Source organism: Equus caballus, chromosome 23, assembly GCF_041296265.1.
Source record: "Equus caballus isolate H_3958 breed thoroughbred chromosome 23, TB-T2T, whole genome shotgun sequence".
Classification (NCBI taxonomy): domain Eukaryota; kingdom Metazoa; phylum Chordata; class Mammalia; order Perissodactyla; family Equidae; genus Equus; species Equus caballus.
The window spans coordinates 62,524,956-62,542,043 of NC_091706.1; the positions used below are offsets into that span (position 1 = coordinate 62,524,956).

The following is a 17,088-nucleotide window of genomic DNA, read 5'->3' on the forward strand; positions in this document are numbered from 1 at the left end:
TCTGATCCTGAGTCTGATCCTGACAGTGAGGAACTAGGGAGTCAACCTTGACTCTACAGCCACCTTCCTCCCTAGGACCCAAGACACTGGATTCTACCCTGAAAACTCCTTCTAAATCCCTTTCTTCTAACCACCCCTACCAGCCCCGCCTTGATCAGGCCCACGTCATGTCTCGCCTGGCTAACTGAACTGCCCTCCTAACAGGTCCCCTGCTTCCACACGCCACCCCCTCTAACTTGTCCTCTAACCTGCGGCCACCACCTGTTAAAAACGGAATACTTTGTGTTGTTTCCTGTTTACAATACTTCCACGGTCCTTCATTGCCTAGTGGATAAAGTCAAAGGTCCACAGACAGGCCCTTCATGATTTGGCTCATGCCTTACAGTGATTATGACACGCTACGCAAATATACATTTCAACCATTTCGTGAACAAGGACCACGTACCAAGCACTGTGCTAGGAAGTATGCATTCATTTAGTCTTCATCACATTCCCTCACATATTTGATGGTGATATTCTCATTTTACAGATTCTCAGAGAGGTTAAGTCACTTGCCCAAGACCACATAGTTAGTCTAAGTGGGGAAGGCCTGGATATCCAAGTTCATTCCACCAAGGCAGTGCCTTGACAAGAAAGAAGGTACCCCCAGCCCTGCGGCCCTGTACCTCTATTCCCCCTCTACCCTATACGCGAAGCCTTGCTGAAGAACCACAGCCGAAGCCGGTCTTGCCCCCGCGGCCAGAGACTCCATCCCCCGCTGCAGTGGGAAGGAGAGCGGTTCTCCACTCCAGCTTCAGCAAGGGAGGAGAGAATCGCCCCGGGCTGGAGCGGCAGCGCTGGCCGTTCGGCCTGTCCCGCCCAGTCAAGGCCCCTCCTTCTCCTCGCTACCTGGGTGTTGGGTGGCAAGCGCCCAGATGGGGATCCGGGGGCCGAGAGCCCTTCTCCTTTGACCCAGCCGGCCTGGCTGGCACCACGGCCGTGTCGGAGTGGGATCCGGGCTCCAAGACCACCCTCTCCCGGGTCCGGAGCTGGAAGACCAGGGGAAAGGACTCTAGTGACTCCCCCAAGGCTCGAGCAAGACCGGGCATCCACTAACCCTCACCACTAACTCAGCCTGGGCGCTGGTCGTGTGCGCTCCGCTGCGCAGCCTGCTCCGGGGCAAGAGCGCTTGGCGCGCCGCTGCCGCCCAGCGCCGGACCGAGAGCGCCCGCGGGCAGCGGGAGCCTGGAGGAGGGCCGCCCTGGAGCCCCGAGAGCCTCGAGGCTGAGAGACGCGTGGTCCGGGAACCTCCTGGGAGCTGTCGTCGGGGTCGGGGAAACCCAGATTTGTAACTGGAGAAGGGTCCAGCTCCCCAAGGGACATCTCCAGCTGGCACCTCTGGCCCTCGGACCGTGGACTCGGAGCCCCGGCTGCCCCGTGGGCAAACCGATCTGAGTTCTGGTCTCCGGCCAGCGAGAGCCTGGCACCCGAGATCCCCCCGGGCACGGAAGCGGATCCTGCCGCCCCGCTCAGCCCTCCCGAGCAGCGGCGCAACGACTCCCGGCTGCTCCAAGCACCCCAGCTGGACTCTGAGCAGCCTCTTCTGCCCCGGTGGCCTCTCCCCGGGGTCTGACCCCCTCGCGCCCAGGCGCGTCCTTCTTTGTTTCTGAGCTTGCTCTGAAAGTGATGTAACGAGGCCAAGCTCGCGCGCCGCTTTCCCTCTTCCCAGACTAAGTCCTCCCTCCCTCCAGCACCCGGAGCTCTGCGCGCAAAGCCGGGCGCTGGGCTGCGCCGCCGCTCCGCTGCCAGAGCCCTGGGGACCGACGGGCGCTGTTGAGAAAGATACGCTCCCACGTCCCACCTCCTGGATGCAGAGTCAGTAGGAAAAGCCGGGTTTTCATTCCAGAAACAAGGGAGAGAGCGGAGGAGACAGCTGCTGTGGAGGTTTCTAAGGAGACTCAGACTGGCTTCTTTCCCTGCTCCCGGGAGACGGCAAGATACCTCAGGTACCCCGGTGACCCCAGTGGGTGGATGTTTATATGAGAGACAGAGGTTATAATAGTAAAAGAGAGAGAGAGAGAGTAAAAGAGAGTGAGAGCAACACAAACGGAGAAATAGTGTCATATTCAGAGACCAAGACTGATGGACAAGTAGAGAGAGATAAGAGTAAGAGAGAGCGAGCTGGTGGATGGGAAATTGACTTAGGTTTGTTTTGGTCGTTTTTTTTTTTTTTAAACCCTCTGTGGTTTTGCCTCTGACAGAAGAGAGAAACGCTGCTCCCTGGCCAACAAGCAGCCCCCAACCTGGATGGAGTGAAAGATGCGGCCTGATGACATTAACCCGAGAACTGGGCTGGTGGTGGCCCTGGTCAGTGTCTTCCTGGTCTTTGGCTTCATGTTCACCGTCTCTGGGATGAAAGGAGAGACTCTGGGAAACATCCCCCTCCTGGCCATCGGGCCAGCCATCTGCCTACCAGGCATCGCGGCCATTGCCCTGGCCAGGAAAACGGAGGGATGCACCAAGTGGCCTGAAAATGAGCTGCTCTGGGTCCGCAAGTTGCCCTGCTTCCGGAAACCCCAGGACAAGGAGGTGGTGGAGCTGCTGAGGACCCCTTCGGACCTGGAGTCGGGCAAGGGAAGCTCAGATGAGCTGGCTAAGAAGGTGGGCCTCAGGGGAAAGCCTCCCCTCCAAGGGCAGGCTGAGGTGCCCATGGCCAGCTCCATCACCACCCCCACCCCCACGGAGGAAGGAGAATGCCAGAGCCTGGTCCAGAGCGGGCATCGGGAGGAGGCATCAAGATACCTGGATGGCTACTGTCCCTCGGGCAGTTCCGTCACCTACAGTGCCTTGGAAGCCAAGTGCTCAGCCTGGGACCGGTCCCAGTGCCCTGAGCCTGAGGACAGCATCTTCTTCGTGCCCCAGGACAGTATCATCGTTTGCTCCTACAAGCAGAACAGTCCCTATGACAGATACTGTTGTTACATCAATCAGAGCCAAGGCAGGTGGGACCACGAGACAATAGTCTAAGCTTTGCATACAAAGGTTGCTGTGTTGATAGACACATGACTACACTCAGCTCCCGAAAGAAGGAAACTGCTCTGCTCCAACAGCCTTCACACTGTTAGAAATGGACCTGGTATGTGACGGGTGTGCAAACCTCTGGTGCCTGAGAGCCATGTACATAGGCATGTCGGAGACACATTTCAGGGAAGGGTGATGAGGGCTACGGACACTGGAAGAGGCAGTGGGTAGGAGAGGAAGCAGTTCCAATCACTTTTTAACGATTTAAACTGTGCTGGATGTTTTGTAAAATAACCCAAAAAAGTGCTACCCGGCACCTGCTCAAAGTAAGATAGGTCTAGAGTGGGCTGCAGATGCCAGGCATGAAATGATACAGGGGCTGTCCACAGGGAAACAGAGCTGCTTCCGGTCTGAAGAAATGGAAAGAAAAAACAGTTTAATGCTTCATTATGTGAAATGATTTTTATCTGGTGAAAGCTTTTCACACTTAGCATTTGCTGAAAGAAAGATAAATCAAGAAAAAACAGCTACATCCCTCCTCAGGTGGGGTGGTTTTCAGACAAAGGGGAGTTAAAGACAGTTGAATTATATAATTGAGTTTTATGATATTATCCTCTGACAAGATCAGGGATTTCAAATAAAGTAAAATAAGTGTGACCAGCTGTGTGAAAAACTAGCATTTTTAAATGGCTATGTTACTTCTTAAACTCTTCATTTAAATTGATTTACTGAGTCTTTATCTGAAGTGTTTTTTAACATTGATGATCATTCATGTGCAATTTCCTCATCAGGTGCAAAATAACAATAATATCTTCATAGATTAGAATTTGTTTTCATCAAGTCAAAATGGATTTTACATATGTATCAAAGTGTTTTTAACATTTCTGGGAGACATGTACTGATAATTATCATTCCTATATGCCTTTTAAAATCTAAAGACTGTGAAGTCAATACATTAGTCTTGACTTTATGCAGAATTTACGTGAAATGCAATGGTTAAACTTCTGGAAATGTCATTATTTGTACATTTGTCGAACACCTCCAGAGACTGCAAATGCCAATGAAACAAGAGTTAACCTACTAGATTTAACTAAAGCCCAGATTTTATTAAGTTCACCTGATCAGTGAACATTACATGACAAAGGTCAGTTTTATTTCGTACTTTATTTTTTTGCTGCTGAGGAAAAAAAATCACAGTGGGATCCTGAAATGTATTTCTCATTTCACTTGCTCAACTGTAATAGACAAGACGGCAATCAGCCAGAACACCATGTGATCCCCGTTGAAGAGAAGTGTTGAATTACGTATAGAAATAGTGGTAAATTTCATCCTGGAGATCAGGATAATTTTGCATCCTTCAAAGGATGATGATTTATTTTTAATCATCAGATAGTTTCAGCCACTTTCTCCCAAAAGGGGAATTGAGGATGAAAATTTGGGGTATACCTCTTTTGTGAATTTCAGGCCCAACTCTGCAATTCTTCAGGTGTAGCAATTATGCTGTCTTCAGACCCATGCCCTTAAAAATCACCATTTTCAAATCAAATTCAACATCAAAAGTATGTAATTTTTGTTTTAGTAGGGCTTAAAAGTCAGAAAATGAGATGTGTGATCCTGGGCAAAATTTATTTTCTCTCACCTCAGTTCCTTGAAGCGGGAGGAGTGGAACCGACTGACACCAGATTATTTCTATAGTTCACTCCCAGTTTGAATATTCTATGGCATTATGTCAAAGGCACTTTATATACTGCCAGGAAATGAGTTACAGAAAATGCATGCCAAAGTTACGCAATTCATGAAAACACTTATGCAACGTGGAGTGAATTCTTGCTACAAAACTCAAAAGAATTTTGTAGATGTACGAAAGCAGATTTGTTTCATTACCAAATATCATTTATTCAACCAAATACATTTCTGGGAATAAAATCAAGATGTTGAGAGTAAAATATTTTTGAAGAGAAGATTTTCAATATTGGCATAGCCCCAAATAGTCTAATACATCCCCTTGCACTAAATGTACTTTACTTTGGATTTGGCATGGAGGGAAAACCGTTTCCTAAAATCACGATACCCCTTAATATTTCTAATGCATTTTGAAAGATGGAATTCATGTTTTTATCAAAGTGAAAATTATTGGATAACTTTTAGGAATATCTTCCTCTAATTTGTTCCTCATTTGTGAACATCTTTAGAGATGAGGAGACAGCAAGCCCTCAGAGAGAGATGGTCACAGAGCCTCAGCAAACCCTACACAGGGTCTGAAAACAGATGCTTGTAGAGTCAGGTGTAGTTTGGGGTTTGGAAAAGTTACTTTCTGATTTCTTGGAACCAGCTCAAACTCCTGGATATCGTACAAACACACACACACACACACACACACACACACACTCCAATTTCCAAATTCAAAGTCAACTACTAGTTTAGAGATATAAGGTGTTTTATCATATTTTCAAGTTCTATTTCAGAAGAAGCTTACTTTGGGTTTCTTCTTGCATCCACCTACTTAAGATACTGAAGGTATCCCAGTATGCATTTGAGGGAATTTTCTGCAGGGCTAAAATATCAGCATGCAAGTATTGTGCTGGGAGGCTTAACTTTGATCAGAAAGAATAAAATGTGTGATTGTGTGTGTGAATTTTTCTTAACATCTTATTTTAAGCAACCCCCTCCTAACATGAAGCAAGGTAGCCTGGTACCCCAAATCAACTACTATTCAGGGTCAGACTGTCATTCTTTTGAACAGAAGTGGAAGTGAAGGAAAACAGGAGAGAGAAATGTCTAAGCACTTGAGAGGAAAACAGAGCAGTTCATGCCAATCAACAGTTTTAGTAAATTGTTCTTATTAATTTAATAGATGTGAGGATTGTTCCTGGTATCCTTTGGAACTTTTGGACAGATATAAATTTAAGCATGCATTAGTTATTTTTTTTTTATTTGCTGCTAAAGCAAATAGTCATTTCAACTTGATTTTTAAATAGGCATTTTATTTTCAAAATTTCTCTATTGAATTTCCCTTGCTCTATATTCCTACTTATTATGCAGACGGGTTCTTTTTCCGAACTGCTTCTTGATTCCAAGGTGTGAATTCAGCCAAGATACCCAAGCTGGAGTATATTTAGACAACTGTTTCGAGATTTAGTTTCTGTTGCAATCATCACAGCAAACAAAATCCAGATACACTTAGGTTCAGGCCCTCTTCCAAACCCGACTAACCAGCTCCTTTGAAAATGTTTTCAAAACCGTGGATCTTAATAACCACTGAGCTGACAAATGTAGGGAAGGAAGATTCATTCCTTTAAATGTTTTCTCTTTTGTAACATCCAACCTCTACTTATTTATTAATATCGCCCCTCTGTACCAACAGTACCATTTATTTGGTGAATTCACTGTTATTACTATTATTTTATAACATTAAAGAAAATGTTTTTGAAAATCCACAGTCCCACTATCCTAACAGAACTACTGTATTTCCATTTTAGTATATTATCTTCCAGGCCTCCTCCACATGCTTAGGTACCTTACATATTATAATCATGTGTTTTTCTTTCTTCTCTTAATTATATCCTAAGTATGCTTTCATGTTTCTATGCAGTGTTCCTAATTATCATTCAACAATTGTGTAATATGCCATTGTGATGTACATAGTGATGTACATAGTGATGTGCCATAATTTATCATGCCATTCCTCATTGCTAGCCAGAAACCATGTTTTATAGGTGGTTTCGTATGTTACTTTTTTCTACTGTTGGTAACACAGCTACGTTATTTGTCGTTTGCCCGAAGAGGTGAAAATTTACAATTGAAAATCTGTCTCCTCGTAGACGAGAGTAAGGGGGCAGAAATGTGTGAATGGGTTAAATGCTTGATATTGTTGGTTTTCTCTTCACACGTGTAGACGCAAGACATAGGGTAAGAGACAAAATAATGCTTCTTCGAAAAGGTCCCCCCTCAGGACCAGAGCCAGGATTTTTAGGAGTGAGACGAGACATTTCTGCAGTTATTACTAGCATGTATTTCAAAATCAGATGACAGAGGTGTCAATCTTCAAGAGCATAATGTTGAACAAGCAAAATGAAATATAGATGTAGACAATAATAATTACTTTGTAATATTTCAAAAGCATTTTCTTAAAGTATCTCACCATACATTTTATATTATATTTAATATGTATGTATATGATTATCTATCAATGACTTACAAATGAACTGGAATTTCAGAAACTCAATAGACTCCACCCATGAGTTTTCTATGTTTCAGTTCCTCACTGGAAAAATTAAACTGAAGACGGAGATATGGACAAATGCTTGGTTCAACTAAATATCTCAATAAAGAACTGAACTCCATTCAGCCTCTTGTCCAGATTACATAAAATCATGTAAGCACCATTGAGCCAGAGGTCGTGTCCTTGATTTCTCACCACCGACCACAGGGTCCTTACTCCATGGAACCCAAAGGAAAGAAATTTGTACATGACGCTGTCCAGATACTCACACAATAGACCGGCACTGGCATTAGAGCTCCACGGTTTTTGGCAAGTTATTCCTGGACCTGGCCCTTGCTAGAGATCCTTTCCTTATTTTTCCCTTTATTCTTCCTCCTGACCCCATGTTAGAGCCGGTAGACTTGGCAGCCTCAGCAACAGCCCAAGCTTTGCAGGTTTTATTCACAATAAGGTACAGAGTGACAGAATGGACCGGTTATGAAACAGGACATAAAGCTATTAAAACATCTCTTGTGCTCCTCTTGGACAAATCTGGCCCGAGAAAGTTAAATATAAAAGATAGTTTTGCAGTTAATCACTTTCCTATTTTTCATGGTAACGAACTATTGTATATGAGACAACTCATCAGTCTGAGGCAAGACCATATTTGTTTAAAAGAATTAGGCTTTTGAAAATCACCTGAATCACATGTAATTCAACATGAAGAGTGCGGACGATTACCTTCGATGTAAGTGACTAGACAATCAGACCAACTCAGAACGGCCCACCAGCCCCCCTGCTCTTCCAACCGCCTCCCCCGATTGCAGCGGCATCTTGCTGTTCCAACTATGCCTTGCAGCTGACCACCGTGAGCCTGCGCCCCAATCATTTTCTCTGCCTCAAATGTCCAACCTGCCTTCGCCCCTCTGCTGCTTGATGCCCTAACATCCTTCAAGGGGCGGCTGCCACAGCTTCCACAGTCTTTCAGATTTTCCCACTCAGAACTGACACTTCCATTCTTCTCTGGTCTGACACCTCCGCCATTACCATTGTGCATCTTAGTTGCGTATGTGTCTGCCTCTCCAGCTACAATGTGAGCTATTTAAGGGCGGGGGCAACATTTTACTCATCTTTCCACTCCGCCTTCTCCGCACACACACTCTGCCTTGCTCAGTGAAAACTCTCAGTCGCACCATTTGGGTCACCGTCAAAGCTTACTTCCCCTTTCTGGCAGGAGAAAAAATTCTGCCTTGTCGAATTGAATTAAATTAAATTGAATATAGTCAGCAACAATGTGGGCTAAAATAGGCTTCTCTGGGCTGGGACCCTCACTTTGACTTAGCATATTGTTTCTTTGGGGAAACCACATCTTACATAACGAGGAGAAGAAAGAGATAAACCTCTCCAGGACATTTTCTCCTCCCGCCACGGTTGACCTGACTCCCACTCCCTGCCTCTCTCCGTGAGTCAGTGGCCACACCGTCCTCGTGACAAGAACGGGTGGTTCCAGAAGCACTTGACAACCAAGCTTTTTGAATCCCCGACCAGAAAGAAGGTGAAGCAATGTACTCAGGTTAATCCTGTAAGTAGGTCAACAAAATATAATTCCTCGCCTTTGACTATTGTCCCTCTATTATGCTTCCATCCAATATTTCTTCACAAGACATTCAAGGCCACCAGGGTATTCTCTGGGATCAGTCAGGACCAACTTGCAGACCCCCACTCCCGACCCCCAGGGAAACTTCCCTTCTCCAAGAAGGCTGGCAGATGCTCAGAGACTGTGATTTGTGGCCTGGAAAAGCCCTGGCTTGTTCTAGAAGATCATCGCATTGCTCAGCAATCCCCCTGAGCAGAGTCTTAATAACTTCGACCGGTATAATTTGTCCCGTGATTTTCCCAAATGATCTGACCTGGTAAAAGTGGGATTTAAATTAAGTAACTCTTTTCCTTGACCATGGTGAACATCAGGTTCCCCTCCAACAAGAGCGAGAAGGCTCTGCTTCGAGTGTGGGTGGGGAAGTGGGCCGCAAAGGGAGAGCAAGTCTGACAGAATTGTCAGCACAGAGGGAAGAACCAGACCCCCTGATTAAGACAGTCACCTCCTCTGTGCCCCCCACATCACATTTCTCACCTGGAACTTGGCAGCAAATGCTAGAAAATGGACTAAGAGCATAAGCCAAACAGAAAAGTGTTTTTAAATGCGAAGAGTAAAAGGAAAATGTCAGAGAATTTTGATACATTTTTTAAATGGCCAAGAAAAGAAATATACACATTAATTTAAAAGCATATTCCAATAAGGGCAAAATTTAGCTAAAAATATCCTGCTGAACGGAGTGAAAAGGAATATAAAATAGCATCCAATAAACAAGATCAAATAGTCTAAAACCTCAATAATAGACTGAAAAGTACAATAAAAACTAGGAAGTTAAAGGAGTGTAAAGTGAATACTATTAGCTAAAGTATTAGACATATAAAGATAGTAAAATTAAATGCTTTTAAATGCAGAAATTCAGCCCACATGTCCCACTGAAAGAAGAATGGGGTGTTAGATGCAAGCAGTGTCACCGAGGTCAGGACTGAGAGCCCGGTGAGGTGTGCTCGCTGAGCAAGGACAGACGCGGAACAGGGCGGGCTCATTCTCCTGCTGACGGGACTCCCCCAGGCAGGCTCTCCCCCTTCAGAGCCCAGAAATGCAGCCCCTGCCAGCCCGAGGTCCCTCCAAAGCTCACCTCTGACCCTCCCGGCAGCAGACTAGAGGCCATCAGCAAATGTGTTTAAACGTAATGGGCTCCCATGGCCGTGGGGAGGTCCTCACACAGACATGCCCTTGACAATGCTCGTGTCAGCTGTGCCAGGTCTCCGTCCTCCTCATCTCTCCTTCCCACAAGCCATCCCAGCGTCCGTTCCTTCACTCACCAAGTCCTGGTTCAGGGGCGGGTATGAGTCAGGCACTGTGCTGGGCCTGGGACCGGACAGTGAACAGAACAGACCAAGCTCCTGGCTTCACGGAGCTCACAGCTGAGCCAGGCAAGCTGATGAGTAAACGACCTGAAATGAAGACGCTTACAGCAGCACTCGGCAGGGCCACCTAACCCTCACCTTTTTGGGGGAGGGTGGTGAACAGAAGAGGTGTCTAAAGGGGTTCCACCCCCAATTCCAATGTACGTGTGTGGGAAGGGTGTTCTCATACGTCCAAGCAATTCTCCAGCACCAGCGGGGTGTCCTACAATTCCCCTCGTTCTGACACTATTTACCCAGAGACAGCATCAGATCCCACAGGATGAGGGTTCAGTCCTACAAGACGGCCCACCCCCAACTTCAGATGCCAGTCGCAAGTCCAGGTTGTCACTCGTGCTTCTGACCAACCAGCCACAGATCAGAGGTTCCAACGACCTCCTCCTAGGTTTTGATTAATTAGCTAGAGTGGCTCACAGAACTCAGAGAAACATTTTACTTATTAGATTCCTGGTTTATTATAAAAGGATATAACTCAGGAACAACCAGATGGAAGAGATGCACAGGGCAAGGTATGGGGAAAGGGCACAGAGCTTCCATGCTCTCCCAGAGCACACCAAATCTCCCCAAATCTCCACGTGTTCACCAACCCAGAAGCTCTCCCAGTCCCGTCTTTTTGGGTTTTTATGGAGGTTCCATCACATAGGCGTGCTTAATTAAATCATCGGCCATTGCTAACTGAACTCAGTCTCCAGCTCCTCCCTGCTCACCAGAGATCCAAACTTCAAATCACAAGGTTGGTTCCCCTGGCAACCAGCACCCATCCTGAGATGAGGTCCAAAAGTCACCTCATTAACATAACAAAAGACACCTTCCTCCCTCTCATCACTTAGGAAATTCCAAGGGTTTAAGAAGTTCAGTGCCAGAAGCCGGGCCCAAGACCAAATATATATTTCTTATAATAAATCATAGTATCACAGTGGCATAGAAGAAAAATATCTGATACAAGAACTGAGGGATGCGTAAGACATAGCTGACCAAAGACAAGGGAGAAAGAGTGTTCCAAGCCAAGAAAACGTGCATATGAAGGCCAAGAGGGGAGAGAGTATAACACACAGATTTGTTTGGAGAAATGCAAAGGATCATCAAATGGCTGGAGATGGAACCAGGGAGGGAAGGGCAGTTATGGCTTGGGCTTCTCCTCCTCTACATGAAGGCTTTGCTGATCCAAGAGACCCTGTGCTGGATGGACTGTCAGAGATGGGAGGAAGCTTAGAGATCATCCCGTCGGCCTCTTATTCTGCAGGGAAACAAGCCCTGGCCAGCCTGCTTGTCTCCAGAACAGCAAAAGGAAGGACGGTTAGACTCATCTTGACTAGGGCTTGCAGGTTGAACTGAATTCTCTTTAAGAATTCATTCAACAGGCAACTGTTGGGTTTGGTTGCATTTCAGGGGTGGGGTTCCTTTCCACTTGGGGGCAAAGAACTAACCCAACTAAGCAGTCCTCCCCTCCAAACAGTCGTCCTGCTGTTGCGTGCCCTAAAAGAACTCGGAGCTCTTAAATGAAAATAGCTGATATGAACTCAGCTTCTAAAATCACCATCCCTGTGATGCTTATAATTACCACAGACAGCTTGACACGTGGGAAAACTTTTTCCCTTGTGGAGAGGCCAACAATGATTATGACATTAACCAGATGTACGTCTCTAGGGTCGACGCCTTCTGTGCTTCAAAATCTCCCTAATTTCTTCCTTACTTCGGCCCTGGCACTCAGGTCCCTGGCACAACCCCGCACAGATAATCTATCATTTTCAGAGTGTCCCATTGAATGTTAGTTCCTTGAGAGATGAATAAATGTTACGTAACAAAAGGTTTTAGTAGTGAAATAAGTTTGGGAATTGCTGGGTTAAACCAAGATAAACAGGTATTTTTTTTACTGTCTGTATCCTCAACAGTCAGAAGAGGACCTAGTACAGAGTGGGCACTAGATAAGTCCTTATGGAAGCGGGGAACGTAGCACTCCAATGGAGCCATTTGTTCACGTGCTCTGGGACACACAGGAAGGGACCGAGTGTGCAGTGTTGCCATGAGGCTTCCCTCAGGATCAGCATTCAATGAAATGTACTTTGTGAAATCTTGCCCTAATCCCTAAATCTAGAAGCACCAATCATGACTAAGAAGCCAAATTTCCAGAAATCAGAAAGAATGAAGAGTCAAAGGAAAGAAGGGCAAGTTACATAACCCCCAGAATTACCCTCAAGTTCTCGGCCCCTGCCATTCACCCAAGGCGGTTTCCCAACAAACCACTCTTCCCTCAGGAGGAGAATTGGACGATGAGGGCAAAGACGTATCTGCTGTCATGTTGTATTAATTTCCCCAGGTTCGCCCAACAAGGGTTGCCAGGTCCTGCCTTCAACTCAGAAATTGAGTTGATCCTAGATACCAGTAATTGGTGAGGAGTTTTTTTAAGAGTTCTAAGAAGCTCCATGATGCAGTGCTGTGGAACCAGCAACCCATGGGAAATTGTAATCCCTGCCTCCCCTAGTCCCACCCCATCTGAACCAGCATTTTCAGCCTCACCCCAGACCTGAGCAAATATCATCAGGGTAGGCCAGTGGTTCTCAAACTCTAGCATACACCAGGATCACCTGCAGGGCTTGTTAAACCACAGATTGCTGGGACCCAGCTCCAGAGTTTCTGATTCAGTAGAATTCACATTTCCGAGAGATTCTCAGGTGATGCCAATGATGCTGGTCCCTAGTTGCTTCCCATCGCTACATGTGCTTTCAATTTTTTTTGTAGCCACAAGCCTAGTGTAGACCCACGGGTCCAGCTGTGCCCATGCAGCAGTATTTGGATTTAATGGCTTGTACTTAATAGGCACTCAGTAAATAATGTGACTGGATTAATGAATAAGTATCTACTCCTTAAGACTGGGGTTCTACTTTGGGGAAGTGAACTCCACTTTCCCTGATGGAACTGGAATCCACTCCTCTACCTCAACTTGATCAAGTGGACTCACAACCCCCTGCCTGTCTCCAGAGCTTACAGGGAACATGAGCCCAAAAGCCAGACCTTTTGACTAGTGACCGGAGATATGAGGAGTCCAAGTGGGAGAGGCCCTCTTTAGATCCTAGGATGTAGACTTCTGGCCTCCTGGTAAAAGCCAATTCCATCACAGTCTGGTTTCTCCCAGCCATTCCTGGTTGATTCCTCTCCTGGCCAGACCACTCGTGAGCTCCCAGCAGGACCCTGGCTGAAGCTTCACCGCCATGTTGGGATCACGGGGCAGGGATCTGAACCAGGTTCCAACGACGGTTTTGAAATAGACCTGGACTATCTTGGGAGCTTTCTCAATCAATCAGACTAAAGAATGGTTTACTTCATCATTTTCTTTTGTACTATCTTATTCATACTTTAAGTGCACAGACCCCAATAGCTAATTTCATTCTTCCCTCCCTGTGACCCATATTTGTGAACTATGTGGAAAAGAAAATTGTACTATGGCCTTGGGAGAGCAATATATCCAGGCTTTGATGGATGATGGGAGAAGTAAATTCCAAGGATGCAGGTTTTTCCAAGAAATTCAGAAGGAAAAGTTAAAATCTATTGTTTATCAATATCCCAACATTTTAATATTCTGCACAATCCCACACTACTAAGGAAGTCCAGGTAACCACGTATGTCTAGACACCTGATGGAAGAATGACCCATCTGTGCTAAGCCCCAGCCCTCCCACTCCTTTTGTGTTGCAGCTTCTACCACTGTTTCCCTTGGAAACCGAAGGAGCAGCTGCCTGCAAAAACCTCTTCTCTCCCTCCTCACTCATCAGTCCCAGGGATTAGCAGCCTGTTTTCTGGTTCAGTGAAAACATCTGATGTTGGATGGCATGCATAAGGGGGACAACACAAAAAAACATTACCACAGTGGTTCAGATACATTGTGCATTCTGTCTAGTATTCTTTCTAGGATGGTTTCATTTTTCCTCCTCATTGTATATGACACAATATCAATTTCTTCTCTGTGTTGCAATGATTTGTATACACAAATCTTCTCTACTAGATCTTAGGCTATTTAAAGTCTAGGAAGGACGTGGTCTTGTGTCTGGTATTCCCTACAGAGCCCTAGCAAAGCCCTTTGCTTGATAAAAGTGAGCTCGATTATGTAATTATTGATTAACATGATTTTAACCCACTGATCAAAGTTTTAGCATTCATTGATGATCCTCACCTGAATTGGTTATGACTCTAACGGTTGCTAAATATTCATTTTTCTCACTCATTCTACTTTCATCAGTTGGAATCCGACCCTAAGAAAGAACTTTTCCTTCTCCTCCATTGATTTGTTCACATATTTATTTATAAATGAGTATGGACTCATGAATTATTATTTTATGCAATGGGTTACAATCTGTTACCATCATTTTTTAATGATCATATTGTCCCAGATTTGGCCAGGGGGAGCCCCTTCAAGCTTGCTTCTGTGTCACATTGACATGTCTCCATCTTGCTTTAAACATTACTCTCTGTCACAAGATGTTTCCATAACTTATTAATTCCACTTATTAATTACAAAAGAATTACTAATTCCACTTATTAATTACAAAAAGAAAAATAGTAATTTTACAGTGGATAAACCTGGTAGACAAAACCTTAACCAAGTGATCAAAGTTACTATCACCAGTAATGGCGCCTGATGTTATCATACGGTGAGAAGGACACGTCACCCTGATGGTATTTCTGCCAAAAAGTGAATAACCTCAATCCAATCATGAGGATTAGATCAGAAAAGTCCAAGCTCGGGGACATTCTACATTCTACAAAATAACTGGCTTATACTCTTCAAAAATGTCAAGGTGATAAAAGGCTAAGAAATGGTCTTGACCGAAGGAGACTAGAGACATGGTAGTAAATACAATGCATGATCCTGGGTAGGATATTGAACCAGAAGGGGGAAAAAATGCTGTTAAAAATTATTGGGACAATTAGTGAAAAAAATTTTTTTTAAGTATTGGCATCTGAGCTAACAACTGTTGCCAATCTTTTTTTTCTGCTTTTTCTCCCCAAATCCCCCCAGTACACAGTTGCATATTTTAGTTGTGGGTCCTTCTAGTTGTGGCATGTGGGATGCCACCTCAGCATGGCTTGATGAGCAGAGCCATGTCAGCACCCAGGAACCGGACCAGTGAATCCCTGGGCTGCCAAAGCGGAGCGCGTGAACGTGACCACTCGAACTCAGCGTGGCCCCTAGTGAAATTTTAACAAAGTATTATATCGATGTTTATTTTCTGATTTTGATAATTGTGCTATGGTTATATAAAAGGATATCTTCATTTTTAGGAATTTAGACGCTGAAGTACTGAGGGGGAAAGAGCATCACATCTACGCCTTACTCTGGAAAGGTTCAGAAGAATGATAACGCAAAAGTGGAAATTTGGTTGAGGAGCAAACCAGGGGAGAGTATGTGGGCATTCCTTGTGCTGCTCTTGCAGCTTTTACAACTAAGAGTTGAAATTTTCAAAAGTAAGAGTTACAAAAACAGATTTGGATAAAAAAATCACTTCTACCATTTGTTTATTTTTATTCATTTATGCTCCACTACATTCTAAAAGGATTAAAGACAATTCATAAGCCTATCTGCTCCATAGGATCTTTACAATTAATTAGTGAGTTCTCCCCAATGCACACACTGAACCAAGGATCCGAGCGCACGTAGTTTGTTTGGGACGTGATCCTAAAGAGCATCTTGCCTTGCAAGCAATGTTACGAGAGGTTCTTCAGAGAGAAGGAGAATGATCAGGATGCTGGTCGGCAACTTGGATCTACATGAAGAAAGGAAGAGCATTAGAGAAGGAATAAGTGAAGACAAAATAAGAACTCTTATCTTTCTTATTCTTAGTTGATCTAACGAACAACAAGTTGTTCAAAATAATACTAGCAACAATGTATTTGATGATTATACCTTATGTATAAGTGAAATGAGTGACAGCGGAGACACAGAGGACAGGAGAGAGGAGTCAGGGATATTTTGTAATAAGGTACTTGCATTGCGGGTGCAGTAGTACAGTGTTGTTTGGAAGCACACTTGGATGAGTTGTAAATGTATGTTGCAAACTCTAGGGTAACTACTAAAAAAGGTCAAAAAAAAAAGTATAACCCATATGCTAACGAGAGAAAGGAGAAAGAATGGAATCATATAAAATGCTCAATTAAAACCACAAATGAGGGGCTGGCCCCGTGGCTGAGTGGTTAAGTTTGCGTGCTCCGCTGCAGGCGGCCCAGTGTTTCGTTGGTTCGAATCCTGGGCGCAGACATGGCACTGCTCATCAAACCACGCTGAGGCGGCGTCCCACATGCCACAACTAGAGGGACCCACAACGAAGAATATACAACTGTGTACTGGGGGGCTTTGGGGAGAAAAAGGAAAAAAATAAAATCTTTAAAAAAAATCATTTAAAATAAATAAATAAATAAATAAAAAATAAAACCACAAATGACAGAAAAGGAGTTGAAGACAAAATTAGGAACAAAGAACAATGACAAGAAATAGAAAATGGTAACAAATATGGTAGATATTAATCCAACTATATTAATAACCACTTTAAACAATGGTCTAAATACACCAATTAAAAGACAGAAACACAAAACAAAACTCAACTATATGTTGTCTTTAAGAAACTCACTTCAAACGTGAAGCAGATTAAAAGCAAAGGGTTGGAGAAAGATATACCATGCTAACACTAATCAAAAGAAAGCTGGAGTAGCTGTAGTAATTTCAGACAGAGCAGACTTCAGAGCAAAGAAAATTATCAGGGATAAAGAGAGTGCTATGGACTCAACTGTGTTCTCCCCAGAATTCATATGTTGAGTCCGAAGGGCCCCAATATGACCATATTTGGAGACAGGGCCTATAAGGAGGTAATTCAGGTTAAC

General features: G+C 44.6%; 1 protein-coding gene across 1 annotated transcript; it reads left to right on the forward strand.

Moving 5' to 3' along the window:
- The first annotated feature begins 694 nt into the window (after positions 1–694).
- TMEM215 (transmembrane protein 215) lies at positions 695–7,343 on the forward strand. The gene is made up of 2 exons (XM_001498934.5): positions 695–1,985; positions 2,241–7,343. Exon 2 carries the CDS (start codon positions 2,299–2,301, stop codon positions 3,004–3,006), a length of 708 nt encoding a protein of 235 aa, XP_001498984.1. The 5' UTR covers positions 695–1,985; positions 2,241–2,298; the 3' UTR covers positions 3,007–7,343.
- The last annotated feature ends 9,745 nt before the right edge of the window (positions 7,344–17,088 follow it).

Bases quoted from the DNA above. Each gene is read 5' to 3' on its own strand.
- TMEM215 (XM_001498934.5), top strand. From the start codon at position 2,299: ATGCGGCCTGATGACATTAACCCGAGAACTGGGCTGGTGGTGGCCCTG.